A 19,342-nucleotide genomic window follows, 5' to 3' on the forward strand; every position below is an offset into this window, starting at 1 on the left:
GTCCCTGAGCGGATTGATGGTTGCATGGAATTGCCACCGGCCCCCCTCTCGTCATTGTCCACCCAAGTCGGAGAAACGTTCTACGCGAGATGTGCAAGCCATCACTGCAGTCTTTCGCCGACAACCCCAGAACTAGAAACAGTTCACCAGCCGCGATCAGGCTCCGAGAAGCAGGCTGCCTTGGCGCGGTACCAGGGCTTGGCATGGAGCTGAAATGTGAGTCGACATGCCCAACACTGAAGACACCCGTTTGAGAGAGGGGGGAGGGAAAGGATCCAGTGAGAAAGGCCAGAACAAACAAGCCTTCCGAGAATAGAGTCGTTCGGTTCACGTAGTGGTGTCGCCGGATAAGAAACGATGACGGCCGATGGTAATCCTGGCCCGGGGACCGAAACGGCTGAGCGGCTACTGTATCTTTCAGCGTTTTGCCCCAAAGCCTCACTCGGGCTGTTCATGCTGTGTAACGCATCGTGGTCAAGGACGCGGTGATTAACTCCAAAAACAGAAAATATTGGATTGCCCGAAGCACCGCGAACGGCTAGCTGTGACTACCAGGAACCGAGGTGCATAAAGAAGCCATCCATCTATTGGATCCCTCCATCATGTATCTTCTCATATCAAGCGAATCTCTGTTTGCGATGGCCAACAATCTCTTACCCGAGTTGTGTTGAGAAAATCAGGCTGGACATGTCCAGCTCGCAACCAATCGCCATGGCTGTGCTCAGAACCGCCACCGAGACAGATACTGGTTCCATTAATATACGGATCACTATGATAGAAGTTATGACTAGGAAACAGTTACGGAGATAAATGAAGTCTCGGCGGTCCCGGGCCCTGAAATTTCTCTCGAGATCCCGAGTTGCAGATATCGCCCGCTTCATCGGCGTCGATACGGCAACTGTGCCACGAGGGGGGCAACCACCTGACGGGGAGGGTTGTAGACCCTCCCATCCTTTCTACTGAGCTTGTCTACACCCGGACACACCACGACGGGTTGGACACCCACCGCATCTGCATCGTCCGCCCCATACGTGAAGTGCCAGTCACCAGGTTGGGACAGGATCTCGTAGCCGAGCCTCGTGAATTCCAGAATGACTGCCTGCAGGTGTTCCAGCTGCTGAAGGCGGCTCGCTTGGTCCATCGGGACGAAGTGATGGACGAATTCGTTGAGGGCGGTGGCGAGATTGTGCGCCTTGGGAGACACCTCCGACTCGACTGGAGCGAGGGGAGTCCGCTGACTTCGACTGGGCTGAAGGAGGAATGCCGACAAGGTGCGCCATTTCGAAAGTGCGAGTGAAGTTGCTGAGATAGGTGAGCCGAGAGAAACAATGATCGCGGGGGGCTCTGTTGTATCAACTTACCATTTTTGTCGCCGCCTGCGGGCTCGACCGGCGGGACCGACTGCAGGAAGCCGGCCACTGGTGTTGGCAGCACCGAGAAACGGCTCCGCGAGTTGAAGTCAATGCTGGCGACCACCACGAGAGAGATGACATGCTGGAGCGCAGTCTGCCGCGTCTTTGGGTCGATCGAGAGCGCGGCGATTTGCTTGGTGTCCAGCTCGGAAAGGGCTCCCAGTCCTAGGATCGAGAGACTCGGGGCGAGCGACTGCGCGCTAGCCTGCACCGGCCTCAAGTGGTAGTGGTTCTCAACGTGTTGGTGGATGAGCTCGCCGAGAGACTGAAGCTCGCTCGCAATCTCCTTATCCGGGACCGCGTCGAGGAGGAACTGGCTCAGCTGGACATCGTTGTTGCCATGGTTTCCCGAGTGGAGAGATCCGAAAGCCTTCGGTTCAGTGGCCTGGGAGCGCCGCCAGAAGCGGCTCCCGTTCTTCCGCAACCTCCAGCGGAGGAGGAGGAAGGCAACGAGAGCGCCAATGGCGAGCCCTGCACCAAGACAACCGATGGCGGCGCCGGCAACGGCGCCTGCCGAGATCCCTGAGGACGGCCCAGTAGGAGATTCTGTCGAAGACGCCGATTCTGATGTCATGGCAGTTGCGAGCGACGTTGAAACGACTGTAACTGTAGATGAAGTAGTAGAAAGAGACGAGATTGTCGATCCATTTGTTCCAGTGTTAACAGAAGACAAGGTGCTGGAGAATGAACTTGTAGTTGTTGGTGTAACTGATGTGAGAGAGGTGGCGCCTATATCTGATTGTGAGTTTGTCGATAGAGTTATCCCCTCTTGCCTGGGTAGAATAGCGTTTGAAGCGACGAACGCTGCCATCTTGCTGAACAAGACAGGCTTTCCTTTGCTCGAGATGATGAATGGATGAGGAGGAGGAAGGGATGAAGGATCAATGCCCGATGTGCTTTGGGGAGAACATTATAGAAAGAAAGGCCAGGCGAAAGTAACGTCGAGAAACCACAAAACAATCGGGGTTGCCAGGGGGTCCAGAGTCCAGAGCTGATATCCCATCCCTGTTAGATTCTCCTGCCCAGTCCTTTCGATGGCCATGTCCGCCCACCGGAAGCAGACACCCAGCCTGATTTCGACCGCCCCCGTGTATGTTGTATTGTGTAACACAAAGCTGAAAGCTGCAGAGTTTGGGGGCCAAGGGAGAGGCAGGGCGACCAACCCGCAGCTTGATTCCACCGGCAGGCTGGGCGCCACAGGCACGGGCATATTGCAGATTCGAGAATGGCCGGCTGCAGCCTGATATTGGAACCGGGTGTGTTCGTGACGCCTCGACGCCCGTGGCGGCGGTTGGGTAGGTACAAATACGCTTGTCTGGGAGTGTAGCCACACATCACGGGCCTCTCTGATGGACTCTTCATGGGCATACGGAGAGCTTGGTCCGAGTTGGACCAGTCAGCCCCAGCGAAACCCTGTCCATCTTTGGATCAGGCTGCCGGGGTTCCCAAGTTCCAGCTCCCCATACTTTGGGCGAGTGGCACGGTATTGGCCCCCATGCGTACAACCCAAGCCGACATGAGTTCCAACCACTTCAACCGCATCCTCGCTACAAGTCAGAAAGACACAAGGCTGGGGAGGCAAACGAGTGGGGGCCAGACGACTGGCCCCTTGATCCGCCCGCCTTCTTCTTCTTCTCGTCCAGACATTGTTTGAAGAGAAAGACACAGAATAGAAACCGGAGATCATCAGAGGTTTCTTTCAACATCAACTTGGAGTTAGCGTTTTGTTGTTTTCCCCAAGTATTCGCACTCAGTGAGAGAAAGGAGAACCCCAAATCGCGCCCATCAACATGAGTGAGAAACCGGATGTGCTCGTGTCAGTCGACCTCGGCACCACTTTCACAGGTAACCAGGCGCAACAGCTCCCACTCGTTGTCCACTCGCAGCATCGAGCTGACCAGAAGCAGGTGTCGCCTGGATGACGCCCAAGACGCCGATACAGGTCATCAACGACTGGCCCGGAAGCGGCGATCGAGGCGAGCGCAAAGTCCCGACCGTCCTCACCTACAACTCGGACGGCAGCCTGTCGAAATGGGGCTTCATGTGCGGGGACGAGGAGGAGAACATGCCGGGTAAGGTGCGGCGTGAGTTCTTCAAAATCTTCATCGACCCGGACACGCTGGAGGCGTGGCAGAAGAGAGGACTGCCCAACGCGCCGCAGAACGTCGCCGAGGCCGAGAGGCTGGTGACGGACTTTATGCGGGAGGTGTACGAGCACGTCAAGGAGTCCATCGAGACGCAGCTGGGGCGGCGTCACTCGGGCGGATGGACGGACATGAGCGTCCACTTCCTCTTCAGCGTGCCGACGACGTGGACCAAGATGGAGACGATCAACGCCTTCAAGAGGATCATCCACGACGCCGGCTTCGGCGTCGAGGGGCCGCGGCACTTGGCGCAAGTCGACCTGACCGAGGCCGAGGCGGCGGCCGTCGCTACTCTCAAAACGAGCGCGATCGACTTCCACGTAGGGAGCCTCTTCTTGACGGTGGACGCCGGCGGCGGCACGACGGACCTGGCGGTGATGCAAATCACCTCGACCGACAGCAAACACCCACAGATGTCGCAGATCTCCGAGGTCAAGGGCGTCGGCATCGGGGCGTCCCTCATCGACGTGGCCTTCATAAACCTGGTGAACTCGCGGCTGGCTGCGTACCCCGAGGCGCACCGCCTGCTCCCTCACAACCTGGCGTTCCGGATGTCGAGGAGCCACCACTTCAAGACGGTGAAGCACAAGTTTGGCGAGAGGGCCTACATGCAGCCCGTCTTCAAGATCCAGCTCGAGGGCGTCTCGCACGACTTCAGTCACGCCGGGCTACGGATCGTGGACGGGAGGATGATGTTTACCATGTAAGCGTTCTGCGCGACGACATTCGATTCCGTCGTCACACAGGAAGGGGTGGGTACTTTTGCTCATAATTGACACAGGCAAGAAATCCAAGCGCTGTTCGATGTCAATATCGAGGGAATCCTCCGGTGCATCAGGGAGCAGTTGGACAGGCTGGTCAAAAAACAGCAACCGCAAGAGATTGTACGTCGTTCTTCCTTCTGATTGATTGTTCGAGGACTGGAGTTTTTTTCTCTTTCTTGATATTTTTGGTTAACATGATGCCATCAGGAATACATGATTCTGTCTGGAGGGTTGGGGGGCTCTGCGTATGTGCGAGACAGCCTCCAGAAGCAATTCCAGAACTACTCGCACCAGAACGCCAGCAAGGTCGCCGTGATACCTTGCCAAGACCCTCAACTTGTCGTCGTGCGCGGCCTGCTGTTGGACCACCAGCAGAAGATGGAGACGGGGCGGATCTCGGTGCTCGCGACGCGCGTAGCCCGGGCCAGCTATGGCGTGTTAATCAAACAAGTCTACTCGCCGCAGCAACACTTCGACGAGGAAATACAAAACGACCAGTTTGACCCCAAGAAGAAATGGGCAATGAACCAGATACGATGGCTCATTCGCAAGGTCTGTGTCGAGGCCGATGCTCATGGACAGACGGGGATTTGCTGACGTCTCGACAGGGCGACAGTGTCAACCCAAACTCGCCGCTGGTGCACTCGCTGGCGGTGTCACTGGCCCCGGGCGATACGAAGAGGTCATGGGACGCCCATATTGTCGTCTCTCACAACGAGACATCGTTCCTGCCAAAGAGCATGAAACAGGGTGAGTCGAATCCATGTCTAGCCAGACGCGCGACGTGACGAACATCAACTGATGCATGTGGTCGTGCTAGCGGGGGCAACGAAGCTGTGTGATGTACGGAGCAACCTTACGGGATTGCAGCAAGAACAGCTCGTGCTCAAACACAAACGGGGAACCTGCTTTTCCAAGGGATACACGTTCTACGTGCTGAACTTTGACATCCGGGTCATCATCGCGCCGGCCGACCTCCGATTCGAGCTGTGGTTCGGCGGGCAGAAGTTCTCGGGCAACCACGAGCCGATTGCTGTGTCGTGGGACCAGGAAGGTGTCAAGGCCGGTGAGGTGAACGAGCAAAAGAGAAACACGGGATTTGGGATGTCGCCTGCTGGCTAGGCGGCCGGTACGCGAAGGGGGGGTGATGCGCGATGATTGACGAAAGCCGTTGAACAGCGGAAGGAGTCGAGGCTAGTGAGTGGGTATCGGTGAGACGTTACAGCACTTCTGTAGCCAGGCGTGGCTGGAGGCATGAGGCACCCCGGAGAGATGACAAGTCGGCATGGTAATACCTGGAGCGGCGCATTTGAGGAGCCTGGCCGGTGGTATTGGTTGACTTGAGATGGTTTAGATGTGTATAATCGTCGTCCCCAGTACAAAGCAACGTGCTCATAATACAGACCGATGCAAATGACTCGTCTATGCTGCAGATTGATCAAGAAGAGCTGTCTGTCTGGTTGACAAACACGGCTGCTTGGAACTGTATTGGTGTACGTGTTAGTGTCTCATTATGTGGAGATGATGAAGGAAGGAGGGAAATGCGCTGACCTGCTCTGTCGTTAAACAGCCACGTGTGAGGCTGGAGCAGAAATCGCGACACGTGACCCATGTTCGCCGTCAGATCTTTGGTTTGATTGGGAAGGACAATGTGGCTGTTACACTTGCAACCATCTCCATGTTCAAAAGGTGATTCTTCTACATCCCGCCGTTATTCGGACATAGGGAAATGGGCAATCGATGTTGCGCCACCATATGTGTGAAACAAGCCAATAAGGTGCCTGTCAACGTCCCAGCATACTTTTCCCAGCAACCCGCCATCTCGAAAGCGTCGTGCCCACGCCGCCGCTTTCTCTTTGTCTCTCCTATTGTCTCTCCCAAGCTGGCATCGCCCACTTCTCCATATACTCCGACCTCATCAGCTGCTCGGCCGTTAACCTCTCATTAGGTTCAAACGCCATCATGGACCCCTGCAGACCCGGGAAGATCCATGGGGTTTTTGAGCCGGAGGGTGCCCGTTTGGCTGATAAAAAGGCGCAGGTATTCCTTTTTCAAGTACAGCCAGATGGATTGACGTGGAGCTTTGTACAACCTCGTTCCGGTTGAAACAAAACCCGTCTTCCAATGCTATGGACTCTCGTACTATCGAGTAAGTTTAAAAGGTTGCGTAACCGAAGAACGGCTAGAGCCTTGATGTTCGCCGCCGACCAGCCCGCCATCCAGACAGATCCCAACACAACCCAGGTTCTCATTCGGTGCTTTTCCCTGGCCGTACTCCGCTTGTGCAATTGTTTTGTTAATGCCGATCAATTAGATCCTATATACACCCGTCGACCAGAACTCGTGGCGTTTATGTCAAGGACAACCCTCATATCACCATATCGGTGAAGAATCCAGAAACAGCAAAGCAAGGGGAGCACGAATCTTCCCACAGCTACACGCCACATCTCAAGTCCTTCAACGTAGTTACAGTAGTCCGTGGTGGTTATATCAAGGACGACAGGGTTGGAAACACATGGCCATCAGAGATAGAGGCAAGGCCTAGAGATGCAATCACAGGAGACCCGGGTCTTTTAGGGCCAAAGGAAGAGTTTATTACGTGGCCTGCAGAGAAGACTGGAGAGTAATATAAAAAAAGGGGAAAAGGGTGGTAAAAATCCCCATGAAGAGTACTGTTAGGAGGAGGATGGAATATGGCACTATGATCTTCTTTTGTTTTCCCTTTCATTGTATGTATGTGCAGCCGCCCGAGACGCGACCATCAACATGGAAGCGATCTTCATATTCACTCAAAGAGGAGGTCACCATCACATACGACCATACCCATTGGAAAACTCGGGATCCCGTCCGCTCTCCCATAGATAAGCCAATGAGGGCCGGATTAGTAGTTGGGTCGGTGACGACCAGCGAATACCTGGTGTTGTATGTTTTTTTGTCCGTCTTCGCTCCTCATCATGGGATGAATTTTGCCCGTTTTGCTTCTGGTCGGCGACGATCCAGCTCATGCCTGCAGCGTACCTGCCCACTATTATTAGCATTCTCGCCAGCGCCTACCCTGCATACTTAAGTATAAGGTTAAAGGGGTAAGTTTTTATGACCCCTAACGTGTTGACCACCTCTACAACCTTATGACTTGTGGAGTTACAGTACACCTTCCATCCTTTGCTCCTGCCAACAGACCAGAAGCACTGCAAATGTTAGCTAAACCTAAATTAGTAGAAGAAGGGGGGGGGGGGTTGATGGAAAGTACCTGAGCAAAGGTATATAACCTCAGCCGGATACTACCGTAGGTAGAAACACTCTGGAGTAGTCCGTCCTACTTAACAATAGGATAGGCTAATTAAACTCTATACTTACTTACAGTAAAACAGTAAAATCTAACAAGGTAAGTGTAAAGGTGTAGATGTAGTAAGGTTAAAATGGGTTTAACCTAGTTGGTGCTGCAGGCTGCTGTAACCTTCCTTACTGGTTTCTGCATGAGGCAAACATGATGTCCATTAGGGGCGTCAACTGAAAAGTCGTCAAGAAGGTTTAGGATAAACTGCCGCCCTGGGTGAGAGCCACCGTGAGACTGGGGGCCTCGGTCGACTCCGAAGACTCATCGGCGATCAGGAGGTGAATAAAATCTGTGTGAGGCTGGATTTCCATGGAAAAAGTTTGTGAGACTGCGACAGGCAGAGGGCCACAGGAGCAGTGCGAACGCAATGATGCCAACAAGCGAGCATCATGGCTGTTGGCCCGATGCACTGGTATACCAGGAAACTGCTTCTCTATTGCTACGAGGAGCGCCTTGTTGGCGTCTTCAACAGGCTTGGCTTGCTCCCAGGTGATAAATGTGACGTAAACGGTTGTCACCAGGCTGCTACTTGCGGCGGTCTCGGCTGTTCGTTTGATTATTGCCAAGGTTTACCCAATTGAGCTTTGGCGGATGGTTTTTTATATCAATGGCTGGTCATAGTCGCTCACTTCTGTCATTTCCTTTACGACGGGGATCCTTCACATGTCCAGCAACGGACCGAAACAGCATATCTGCCAAATGGGTTGTACGGGTACTGTCGTGCCTGTCGTGTCTGTTGTATTACTTGTGCTGTCTCTGCTTCTATGTATCTTCCCAGGTGGGCTGATGGCCTGGTGAGGCTAGCAGACCTGGGATGGCTGACAGGTGACCAGTGGCAGCTGTCCTCATGTGCAACGGCTCCAAAATTCCCAGCGTCGTTTAGGATAGCTCATATCCAACATGTCCATATCCTCTGTCTTCATTCTGTGCTGTTCCCGTGGTCGCGTGACTTGCTTGTAGTTCTTCTGCTCTGAGTAAGTCCCTGTCGTCCCCGTGGCCCTTGTGTACAAAAGTCCTGTGGCCGACGGGTGCCCTGCACTGCCCGGTCGTGTTATGCCCAACCAACCGAAATCAAAATACGTCGGCTTTGCTTTGAGCCTGATACCTCCCGTGCTTTCACTAGGTTTGATCAATTAATTACAGGAAAAGCCGATGACTTACAAAAACCAGATAGTGCGTTTATGAGGATTGCTGGACAAGGGTTCACAGAAGCCTCATCGGAGATGCCGTGTAGACAGTTCTGGCGTGTGGTTTCCCTCTTGAGTTCCCTACACCAAAAAAGCCTTCCCATCGGCTGCGGATGCACGCCATTTTGACTTTCTCTGGTATTTCTCTAAATACCCTTGCGTTTGAAATTTTCTATTGAACAATGCTGTCTTGGCATTGGATCAGACTGGCAATCTCTGCACCTTGGTAGAACCGGTGTGAGGCCGCAGCCGATGGCATAAATACCGAATGCCTCAGCTTAGCCTCATGCATTCAGCTCTTACATCACTTCCTGTCTATCAATCTCTCTCGTCATGGCACCCTACAAACAATCGTTATTCACACTTCTCTGTCTTTTCTTCTCAGTTTCACTGCAGGGGCCTTTACAGCCATCTCGTAAAGATGATGGTTATCAAAAACTGCCTGCTGTTGCTGCAACGAGCGGATTGGTTGCGCGGGATCGACGGCCGGTTCCATCACTAGCACAACTCGGTTGCGATGTCCAAGCGACCGGCAACGGGGACTGGATGGAGGTTGGACATGGCAGCGACTTTGTGATGCAAGCTCGTGTCAACGGTGACACTGTGTATCGTAAATATGCTGAGCACACCAACCCGGGACGACGACTTGTCAGAGCACGAGATGTTTTGATGGCGTTTTGGAAGGACTATTCGAATGATGCGGTAGGGAGTCTACGTCACATTGGTAAGATTTCCGTCCTTGAACGTATTTTTACGCAGTTCCTAACAATAGGAAAGAATATCAAGATATGGCCAACAAGGACACACTTCGAGCTATTGCTTACGTTCAACGTAAGTGGAGTCCTAATTGTTCAGACGGATGGTGCCGAGTAGCGTGGAACGACGTGGCTGCATTCGACTACTTGAAGCAGAAATCTCCTCACGCAAGTGGCTCGAGCAAGATTCCCGACGAGTTCCAAGAGTTTGACAGGCTCTATGTTTCTTCATTCGATTGGTCTGACGGTGACGATGATATGGACGAATCCTGGTTCCGAGTCAATTTCAGGAGCTATGATGAATAGTTAACCCAACTCGCATGGGAGACCGGACTCTATTGTTACAACCCGTTGTTGGACATAACAGGACCAGGGGGGTGGCGCAGTGCATCTGGCCCTCACCCTACGCACCGACCATAGCATGAACGGAGACTGAATGGGATGGCATGGAAGACTGCTACACTATGATTGGAGCACTCAGAAGAGTCGGGTTTCGAAAAGCAGAAAATCGAGAAAGGGACGGGCTGAGGGCTGAGTAGCAATGGTGGTGGTGGTGGCTTTGAGGGCCGGATTAGTAGGTTGGGTCGGTGACGATCAGCGAATACCTGGTGTTGTATGTTTCGTGTTTGTCGAATAAACCTTTCCATGTGTCCAGCAACGGAGTGTTGATTTGGAGTATCATACCCAAGTCTAAGTGGCATCCGTTGATCGCCACGCGCCCCTCGTATATCCAAGAAGCCCACGGACAGCCGTCGTCATGTTTGCGATGCCGTCTTCACAGGCACCACATCAACCCCCTTCCCCTTTCTCCTTGCCACTCTGCTTCTCACCCTCGCCGCCCCCAGCCATATTACCCGAATACCTCTCCCCCTCCCCCTCTCTCCTCTCGTCTGCAGACATCCCAACCCCTGACCCCACGCCCCCAACACTATTACCGCCGCCGCCGCCCTCCTCGTCCTCCGTCGCCTCCGCCTCCGCCTTGGCAGCCTTCCTCAGATACCACTTGAAGACGTAGACGAGGATCTGCGCCATGAACACCTGCTCGATGGTGTACAGCAGCACGGGGATCTGGACCAGCGCCCTCGTCAGGTCGTCCGAGGCCGTCCACATGGCCGTCGCCAGCGGGATGCCGAGGGACGTCGTCTTGGCGGCGCCGCAGAAGCACACGGCGATGGTCTGCTCGCGCGACAGCTGGCGCACCGTCAGCGCGCGGCGCAGGAGCCCGGGCGCGGCGCGGGACGCCACGCGCGGGTTGACGGCCTCGCACGCCGAGAGGGGCGGGCGCGCCGCGTAGAAGCAGATGAGGGTGAAGAGCATGTAGAGGGCGACGTTCATGAAGACGTTGAAGATGATGGACGCGTGCGGCGTCACGAATAGTGCGCCCGTCTTGAAGGCGGCCGAGAAGGTTGTCCTGTCCGTTTGGTAGGGTTCCGTCAGCAAAGGCAAGAAGAAAAAAAGAAAAGAGCAAGGCATCATCAGCAGCAGCAGTTCCCCACTCACCAGACGAGCAAAATCAGACAAAAGGTCGACACCTTGGCGAGGTAAAACGTCCGTAGCGCCCAGTCGACGCGCTTCTCCCAGAACCACCGCACGACCTGGCCGACGGCCAGCGGCAGCAGGACGCTGAGGCCGAGCTGCTTGAGGACGTTGGCGTACATGCCGCCGAGGGTGCTCGGGTTCGCGGGCTGCCAGTCGGCGAACTCGGGCGTCTTGGGGATGAAGCCGTAGATGAGGCCCGGGGAGATGAAGCTGCCGAGGACGTTGCCGATGACGACCTCGATGATGGCCGCCGCCTCGTCGCCGCCCGAGGCGCGCGTCATGACCACGTTGGAGGCGATGGTCGTCGGCAGGCATGACGCGACGACCATGCCGACGATGATCGGGGTCGACAAGACGTTGTTGCGGAGGCCGCCGGCGGCGATGATGATGTGGATGATGACTTTTTTTGTCCCAGGTATTAGTGTCAGTTGTCCTCTTGCGATTGCTTCTCGTGAGAAAGAGAAGACCAGGAAGGCGAAGAAACAAAGAAAAGGTCGAGTGAGGATCAAATCAATATCACCAAGTCTCTCTTACTTAGTAGTATCACGGGTATGACGATAAAGCTGATGCCCTGAACGATGATGTGCAGGCGCCAGTTGGTTAGGTTCTGGCGCAGCTTGGCGTGCGAGAGCTGCAGGCCGCTGACGAGGAAGATGATGGCGATGCCGCCGTAGATGATGGAGTACTCGGACCTGATCGGACCGCCCCTGGCCGCGACGTCTTCCACGGGGAGATATACATCGTCAGCGATGCGCCATTGCGAAAAAATTTCAAAACAACCGACCGTCGGACTTACTCGGGAAGAGATACGCAAACACGCAGCTCAGTCCGAACCCGATGACGAGCCACTGCGCGAGCACAAACTTGATGACCTTGACGGCCTTCGCCCGGAAGCGGGCCCCGGCCGACGCGTCGGACGGGTGCTTCTCCTCCTCCCCCTCCGCCGCCCGGTTCTGGCCGCCCGCGGAGCCGGTCATGGATTATACGCTTTCCCCAAAGGTCTTTGAAGTGGAGTCGGTCGATTCGGAGCCGTGCCGGGAACGTGGAACCCGCCCGGTAACCTTATCAGAGTCTCCCGGAATGCGATGCGGGCAATGATGTGCCAAGACCCGTGTGGTTGGAGGAAAGATGTCGAGGTTAAATGGACTTCAGGCGCCACCCCCGGCACGTAGACGGAACGGCCAGAACAAAAACAAAAGAGAGAGAGAGAGAGATTGGCTTGATCACTACTGCCCCCTTCCCCCCCCCTGGACGGACATGTCTTTCTCCGCCGCACAATTCCTAAGGGGGGGAAAGAATTGTGTGTGGCAGACAACGGATGACGCCAATGCCCAGGTCGGTTTTTATTTTTATTTTTACCCTTTCCCTTTCGATTGGTTATGGGTGGGACCGGCTCATTACCAGCCGGTGAAGTTTCCGACATCGGGCGTCTTCCGAAAGAGGCAATCGACATCCCTCGGCTTTGGGGTGATCGGGTGGCTGGGACACTGAACGACACGACGCAATCGAATACGCGTATATTGGCCGCTTAAGGCCGTGTCCCAGTTGACGTCTCGTTAGAGGAGTGGTAGTCTCGGGGTCTCGGCCCCGGTGCCGTGCCGGCTTGGCCGAACCTTCGCCGGTCGGTCGGCCGGAACTCCCATTTGCCGGTCGACAGAGCCCCCCCCCCCCCCCCCCCCCCCCCAAAACTTCGGACTTTTCTTTCATCTCGGCCCTTGCCAATGATGGTTGGCCCTAGGCCCAACCACCAATGCTTGGACAATGTTTGTACCTTGTTCTGAAACTCGGTGTTGGTAGGTGGCTAGTTAGATCTTGCAATTGATTGATTATTGGATTATTACGTTTACGACTAGGTACCATCAGGAGCATATTGGTGCCCCCTTTTCATTCTTTATCCGTCATCACGGACACAACAACCGTCTCCATCATCCATCAGGTCGTGCTGTTCTCCCATCGCTGTCATCTAACCGTGCTTCCAAACCAGGGTATCTACCGATATTTTGTGTGAAAAGAAAGAAAAAAAGGATCAGAAATGAGGAACAATGGAAGAAACGGTGTGCTGCACCGCCGCTCTGTCATCTCAGGCGTCTCTCGCTCGGTTTTGCAGCTTCCGCATCGCTTCCCGGTGCAGCTCAAACATCTCGCCGCTCTGCATGCTCCTCGTGAAGGCCTGTTCGGACCGCTCCTTGTCGAGTCTCTCTTTCTCCTTCCGCTTGGCTTCCGCCTCCTTTTGACTCATCATGAAGCTCCGCTGCAGGTCGATATTCCTCTGCATGTCGGCCTCGCGAGCGACGTTCTGGCTGGCGAGGTTCGTTGCGCTCGGTGAACGGTACATGCCCAGACTCATATCGCGGCCGTTTGCACCGGCAGGAGATGCGGCCATCCCCGCGCGGAGATCGGCTCGGACCGAGTTGCGGAAGCTGGCCAGCCTGGCGTCGCGGGCCTCTTGCGACGGTGCGTTGGAGTTCCGCATGGGCTGGTGGGAATCAAAGGCGACGCTCTCAGCGGACATGCCAGGCATGAACGTCCCGCTCGCCGGCCTGGGATCTCCCACGGACGACTGGATCGTTCCGAAGCTGCTCTGACGGCGGATCATCGCCTTGCGTTGGCTCAGAGGAAGGTCGTCCAACGAGGCTGGTGGGACTTGCTGCGGGTAGACAGGGTAGTTGTACATGGAACCAGACTCGCTCGATACCCGGTAAGCCGCGGGGGGGATCTCGGGCATCGTGTTGACCCCAGTCAAGATACCGTACGTCTTGTTGTGCAGTGCGACGCTTCGTTGAGCGATGAGGCTCTGGGGGCTGTTGTAAGACACAATCCCTGGAGGCGGAGGCGGCCGTTCGAAGGCGACGGGTGTGGCGGGAGAAGCGGCGCCGGACACGGGTCCGGAGCTGTCACTCTTCGTGCTCGCTGCTTTGGGGGGCACCTGCACGTCTTCCTCCGCTATGGGCTCAAACTGCGTCTTGCTCGACGCACGACGATGTGAATGGTAGGAGCTGTTCCTTGAGTGACCGCGGCTCGGCGTGTAGTTTGACAAGGGTCTCTGCATGGGGCCGGGCGACCTGGTTGGCACTGGGGCTGGCGTGGCAGACAATGCCGTTTGCTGCAGCTCATCCACGTGCACAGGAGCCGGGGCCTCGCGCGATTGCGGTCTGCTGCCGCCCACTTGCAAGGTCTCTGGCTCGGGTGCCTCTGCATGGCTTAGGTGTTTGGCCCACTCGTTTGTCCGATAGTGAAGCGCAACGTTGGAGAAGCCAGACGGTAGACGATCTTGTGTCAGGTTCACAGGCGCAGAGTCAACCGAGGTCACGGACTTGCCCTGCTGGGAAGACGCCGCTGACTTCCGGCTCGGTACGGGGCTCGAATGCTCTTGTTGCTTCGGGGGGGTGTCCTTGGCAGCCTCGACGCCGGATCGGTTGGCCTCCTTGGCCGGAGGCTGGGTTGCTGCAGCATCACTCGCGACCGTCATCGTCGAGGCTCGCTTTCCGATACTCCCTGCACTCGTGCTTCGCCGAGATGCGGATGTCGATCTCCGCTGCGGGCTCTGGTTCCCCGGCTGCCCTTCAGCGAGTTGGGCGTTGATCTCGATGCTGCGGCTCCGGTGGTGGGGAACCCCATTGTCAGTGCTTCCACCGCTGTCGTTCTGAGTGTCGATTGTCGCTGCAATGGAGCCGACATCGTCATCTCTTGGCTGTCGCAGAATTGCCAGCTCGTCGCCGCGTCCGTCTTCATTGCGAAGCGACGAAGACGTGCGCTGAGAGACTCTCCGCATGAGTTGTGCCGAGCTACGGGAGAGACGCTTTGCGAAAGAGCTTCGCTTGCTCCCAATATCCGCCTGGTCTTCGTCATCGTCGGCGAATGTCGCGATGGTGGATCGGTCCTCCTTCTCTCTCGCCATGCTCTCTTCGGGATCCGGAAATCTGAATGGCAAAGGCACCACTACGGGAACTGGGGCTACTTCTGGTCCGCTCTCGACAGAAGCGGTGGCTTGTTGTGCTGCCTTCTCGTCGACCGCTCTGTCTATGGCGTCGGAGTCTGTGATGATATCGTCCGGGGCAACTCGAACTGTCACCATGCCGTCCTTCTCTTTCTCCGAAACCATCAGACCCGATGCCATCGGCTTGGGAGGGACTGCAGGGGGGACATCTGGGCCTACCATTTCAACCGCTGGTAAGGCTTGTGACCGAGGGGTCGCCGCACCGTGGCTGTATTGAGTTCCCTTTTCGCTGTCGCTGTCGCGGGCGAAGCCGGAGTCGTGGTCCGAGCCGTTTGACACGTTATCTCCGTGGACCCTCTCCCATGCCCGCCGTTCGCGAGCGGTTCGAGCCTCGAGTTCCTTGCCGATGTTCGACTCTTCCTCGTCGCGAGCACGCTGCGCCTCGGCCAGTTCGGCGTCTCGCTTGGCGCGTCGATCCTTGATGACGTTCCACAGCCTCTTCTGGGAAATGATGCCGATGCAGAAAATTACGATTATTGCGGCAATCTCAACACGAATGCCCTTGGTCAGCGGGTATGTGTCGGCACCCATCGGGAAGAGGTCGTTGTTCAAATCCCAGACGTAGGCCCAGAACTCCTTCAACCCGGCGCGACTGAAGCAATCGATGCCGAGCACAGTTGCCGTGGCGCCACTGAACGAAATCATGATCATGAGCGCCCAGTCCCGTGTCCATCGGGTGAAATACGTCGCGAATCCTGCCAGGGAGAGAACAATGATGAGGATGACTTTGCCAATGCCCGAAAGCAAACCGCCGTCATGGAGGCACAGAAGCCACATGGCCATGCAGAACCCACCGAGAGCGCACGCCAGACACTCTGTGATCTCCTTGAAAAACCAGGAAGAAAGAACGCCGGCGAGAACAGCCGGTAAGAAGGCGGCGACGACGTAGGCCCCCTGGGACGCATTGGAGACTGGGATGACCATGACATAGACGATCAAAACCGATATGCCGAGACCGACGACGTAGGCGACCGAGAAGGCATTGTGCAAGACCGTGTTTTTGATACCAATCAGGGTGTAAACGACGCCAGTACAAAGCAGTATCACGCCAGCCACGGCCCAGCCGGGCGTTATGGTCGGCTCAATGGGCAGCTGGCCCTCAGGGATAGTGGCTGGAACAACGGTCAGTCTCATCCGATATTCGATTAACGACATCAAAGGCACTGTCAAGTGAGGCCGACGTACTGTTGAAGAGGCCAGAGCTATCAAGGGTGCTGCCTCCACCAGACACAGTTGGGATGGCCGAGGGACTAGAAAGAATGCTGGAGAAAGCGACCGAGTCCGTGGTGGTGACTGATGCTGAGCTTATCAACGACGATGGCGACGTCGTGGTGACAGGGTCGCGTGTGTTTCCGGATTGAATAGAAGAGGTTAAGACGGCGGTTGTCGAGGCATCGCTCTCCTGTCGTTTAAACGGAACCGCGACATGGGCAACGACGATCTGAAGGCAGATGATGAGAACAGCCCAAGTAAGCAGGTGATTCCGTCTCGCCATGGTGACTCTCTTGCCCTTTGATATCGAGAACAAATGATCCAAGTGGTGTGTCCAACTGCGATCACAATGGCGTGTGGTCGAAGACGGTGAGTACCCGTCGTGATGACTGGCGACGTCCAAAGAGTGAGGGATGCCGGCGAGGAGGCAGACGCCGGAGGGAACACGCGAACGGAGGAGGAAGGGCCAGGAAAGGCGGCGGTATTATTAGTCCAGTAGACAATGGCCAGCCAGCATCAACCTGAGCCCCAGAGACCAGTGGGGTTTTGAGACAAGAGACAGCTCTGAGGCTGACGGAAGAGAAGAGGAGGGGAGGACAAGAGAGACAGGGGCAGGGGAGAGCCCAGATGTCGTGGGGTGGAGTCGAGACCCGGAGGTGATCAAACTATATAGAAGGAGGAGAGGGTAATGCCGGAGGGGAAGATCCATAAGGGATGCGGATCTCGCAGGTAACACCGAGCAGGGCACCATTGGCGTACAGAGGCCATTGGTCAGATGGGTTCGTGTGTGAAAGGGCAGTGTGGCAGTCCTTGCTCGTATGAAGGAACAAATCCGGCTCTCGAGCAACATGCCTACCTAATAGAACCTCACTCAGGGTGGCCAAGGACTGCGAAGCGCTTGCTTACAGACAGCAACGTCAGCAGTAACAACAGGGTGGATGTAAAGCATGGTGAGATCGGACGGAGGTTGAAGCTGTCTTGCATGCTCGAAAGCAGGTTCGTAACGACGAACTAGCAGCTTGGATGAGACGGGGAGAGCCAAGCGGGCAGGATTGGGAAAAATGCGGTACAAACGGAAAGACGCGCAGGTGCGGGTGCGGGTGCGGGACATGAAGACCACGGATGTGCTGAGAAAAGCAAAGGTGGCGGCGGGTAGACCGTACAGAGAGGGAGAGAGACGTGTTGGTCAGCCAAGAAGGCGCGAGATCCAACTTGGCAGCGTCGGATACAGCCGAGTAACCTGCGGTTCTCGGCCAGAAGATTGCCAAGAGGAGGACTCATGGAAGATGGCGGCGATGAAGACGACGGGCCCCCAAGCAAAGCAAACCGAATGTGCCGGTTAAGCGGCCTGAAAGCAGATATTTTGCCTGCCGTACCATGGGGTCTCTGTGGGTGAACAGCATGTGCAATGAAGCGCAAACGCTAATGGACCCTAAGCGGAGAGAGTCGAGGTGAGGTAAGGTGTGATGTGAGGCAGAAAACTTCGCGAGCGTTACAACGAGCAGTGAGCGTGCGGCTGGCGAGCGGAGACCAACAGTCGTCGGAAGTCGAGGCGCGTTCATCCTAAATTACAGGGACAGGGGATGACCCCGGCATATCCCAGTTTGGCGTTTGACCCAGATGGGAATGCCGCAGTGAGACAATCAGGAACAGGCACACACACACACACACACACACACACAAGAAAATCCCGATGGTGGGAGGAGACTTGATAGGAGGGGTGGGACTTGGTGTGACTTCGTTCGGGGGGGTGGATGGGAACGGAAGAGGACGAGGACTTTGGACGGGCAAATTGGAAGAGCAGATACAGTGGATGGGATCCTAGATTCATTGAGATGAGAGACGGGATGGAATGGGACGGATGTCGAAGCTTGGACTTCCCGGGGTGTGTGGTTGGGATGAGAAACGACTCGTGAGGGAAGAATCTGTGGGATCCATCGAGTGAGTGAGCGAAGCTCGTGTATCCCGTCGCCCGCATCCGTACCACGTAGAAGAGCTCACCTCGACACCTCTCTGGCCCCCCCCGTCCAGTCGTCTGTTCTCGCAGAAATGCCCGAGACGGGCGGCGGAATCTTGTGGCTCTGTCTGGCCAGTGCCACAGTGCAGTGCGCAAGACGGGAGGACATAGGACAACGAGCGCATTGCATCGCAGGCCTTACGGTTGGGTCTGGTGTCAAGATTCCGGACTGCCCCCCCGGCCCCGTCCATCCAAGGCGGTCTTGGTGCATCATACATCATCATGATGTGGAAATCACGTCGACTCGTTTGACAACGCCACCCCCCTCCTTCCCCCTTCTCTATCTCTCTCTGGAGCGTTGTCGTGTTAAGGAAATCAGCAATTCTCTGCCGCCGGGGTGGTGCCGGGTCTGAATGAGGACGCGCCTCGCCCATGTTCATGCATTGCGAGAGCTTGCTTTTCCCACGGCGCTGGATGGTACTGTGCCAATGGTTGAGATGCGGATAGGTGAGGGGGTATTGAGAAGAAAGTACGGATACTCGTTATGTGAATTGGTAGATTGCGGACACTGCAACGTGAGTCAGGCCCGCCGCCAGATCGGTGGCGCACCCAAAGCAAGACAAGGTCGGTGGCCGTAGATGAAATTGCCGATACTCAAGACTTGGTTAGCAGACTAATACTGATAGGTAGCAGTGCAGCAAGAAGCAATCAATGGCTTCAGCTACACCTGTAGGCTGCAGCCATGCAGTCACTGTCCGCACCTTCCCTCCCCTGCCCTCACCGCAATGCACTCGTTCACGTCCGTTCATGATTCAAACAGGGCAGCGACTGCCGCAAGTGGACTGAGGACAAGAAGGATGAACGTACGAATATGGATGGATGGATGGAAAAAAGGTCGCGATGGGTAAAATGATGGCTGCCCCGCCGCAGCGGGACGAGGACGATCACAGTCCACCGGCGCTTTCTGGACCAAGGGCCCAGGGCCGAAAAGCAGGTAGGTGCCACACCCGAGCTAGATCTAGAAACCAGGTACCTAGC

The 19,342-nt window shown here is 55.8% G+C and overlaps 5 protein-coding genes across 5 annotated transcripts; 2 read left to right on the plus strand and 3 right to left on the minus strand.

The window, feature by feature from the left end:
• Positions 1-877: 877 nt before the first annotated feature.
• Positions 878-2,223, minus strand: CH63R_02656 (uncharacterized protein; the record flags this gene model as incomplete). The annotated part of the gene is made up of 2 exons (XM_018297631.1): positions 878-1,302; positions 1,362-2,223. 2 exons carry the CDS (start codon positions 2,221-2,223, stop codon positions 878-880), a joined length of 1,287 nt encoding a protein of 428 aa, XP_018162447.1.
• A 979-nt stretch (positions 2,224-3,202) lies between these two features.
• CH63R_02657 (Hsp70 family chaperone) lies at positions 3,203-5,442 on the plus strand (the record flags this gene model as incomplete). Its single annotated transcript, XM_018297632.1, has 6 exons — positions 3,203-3,257; positions 3,320-4,259; positions 4,338-4,440; positions 4,528-4,872; positions 4,929-5,070; positions 5,141-5,442. The coding sequence occupies 6 exons, from the start codon at positions 3,203-3,205 to the stop codon at positions 5,440-5,442; spliced, it is 1,887 nt and encodes a 628-aa protein (XP_018162448.1).
• A 3,735-nt stretch (positions 5,443-9,177) lies between these two features.
• On the plus strand, positions 9,178-9,905 carry CH63R_02658 (uncharacterized protein; the record flags this gene model as incomplete). The annotated part of the gene is made up of 3 exons (XM_018297633.1): positions 9,178-9,568; positions 9,622-9,675; positions 9,718-9,905. 3 exons carry the CDS (start codon positions 9,178-9,180, stop codon positions 9,903-9,905), a joined length of 633 nt encoding a protein of 210 aa, XP_018162449.1.
• Positions 9,906-10,388: 483 nt separating this feature from the next.
• On the minus strand, positions 10,389-12,115 carry CH63R_02659 (Sodium/bile acid cotransporter; the record flags this gene model as incomplete). The annotated part of the gene is made up of 4 exons (XM_018297634.1): positions 10,389-11,010; positions 11,100-11,538; positions 11,673-11,858; positions 11,935-12,115. The coding sequence occupies 4 exons, from the start codon at positions 12,113-12,115 to the stop codon at positions 10,389-10,391; spliced, it is 1,428 nt and encodes a 475-aa protein (XP_018162450.1).
• Positions 12,116-13,218: 1,103 nt separating this feature from the next.
• CH63R_02660 (uncharacterized protein) lies at positions 13,219-16,630 on the minus strand (the record flags this gene model as incomplete). Its single annotated transcript, XM_018297635.1, has 2 exons — positions 13,219-16,247; positions 16,321-16,630. 2 exons carry the CDS (start codon positions 16,628-16,630, stop codon positions 13,219-13,221), a joined length of 3,339 nt encoding a protein of 1,112 aa, XP_018162451.1.
• Between the last annotated feature and the right edge of the window lie 2,712 nt (positions 16,631-19,342).

This window comes from Colletotrichum higginsianum, chromosome 2, assembly GCF_001672515.1.
Source record: "Colletotrichum higginsianum IMI 349063 chromosome 2, whole genome shotgun sequence".
NCBI classification, from domain to species: Eukaryota; Fungi; Ascomycota; class Sordariomycetes; order Glomerellales; family Glomerellaceae; genus Colletotrichum; species Colletotrichum higginsianum.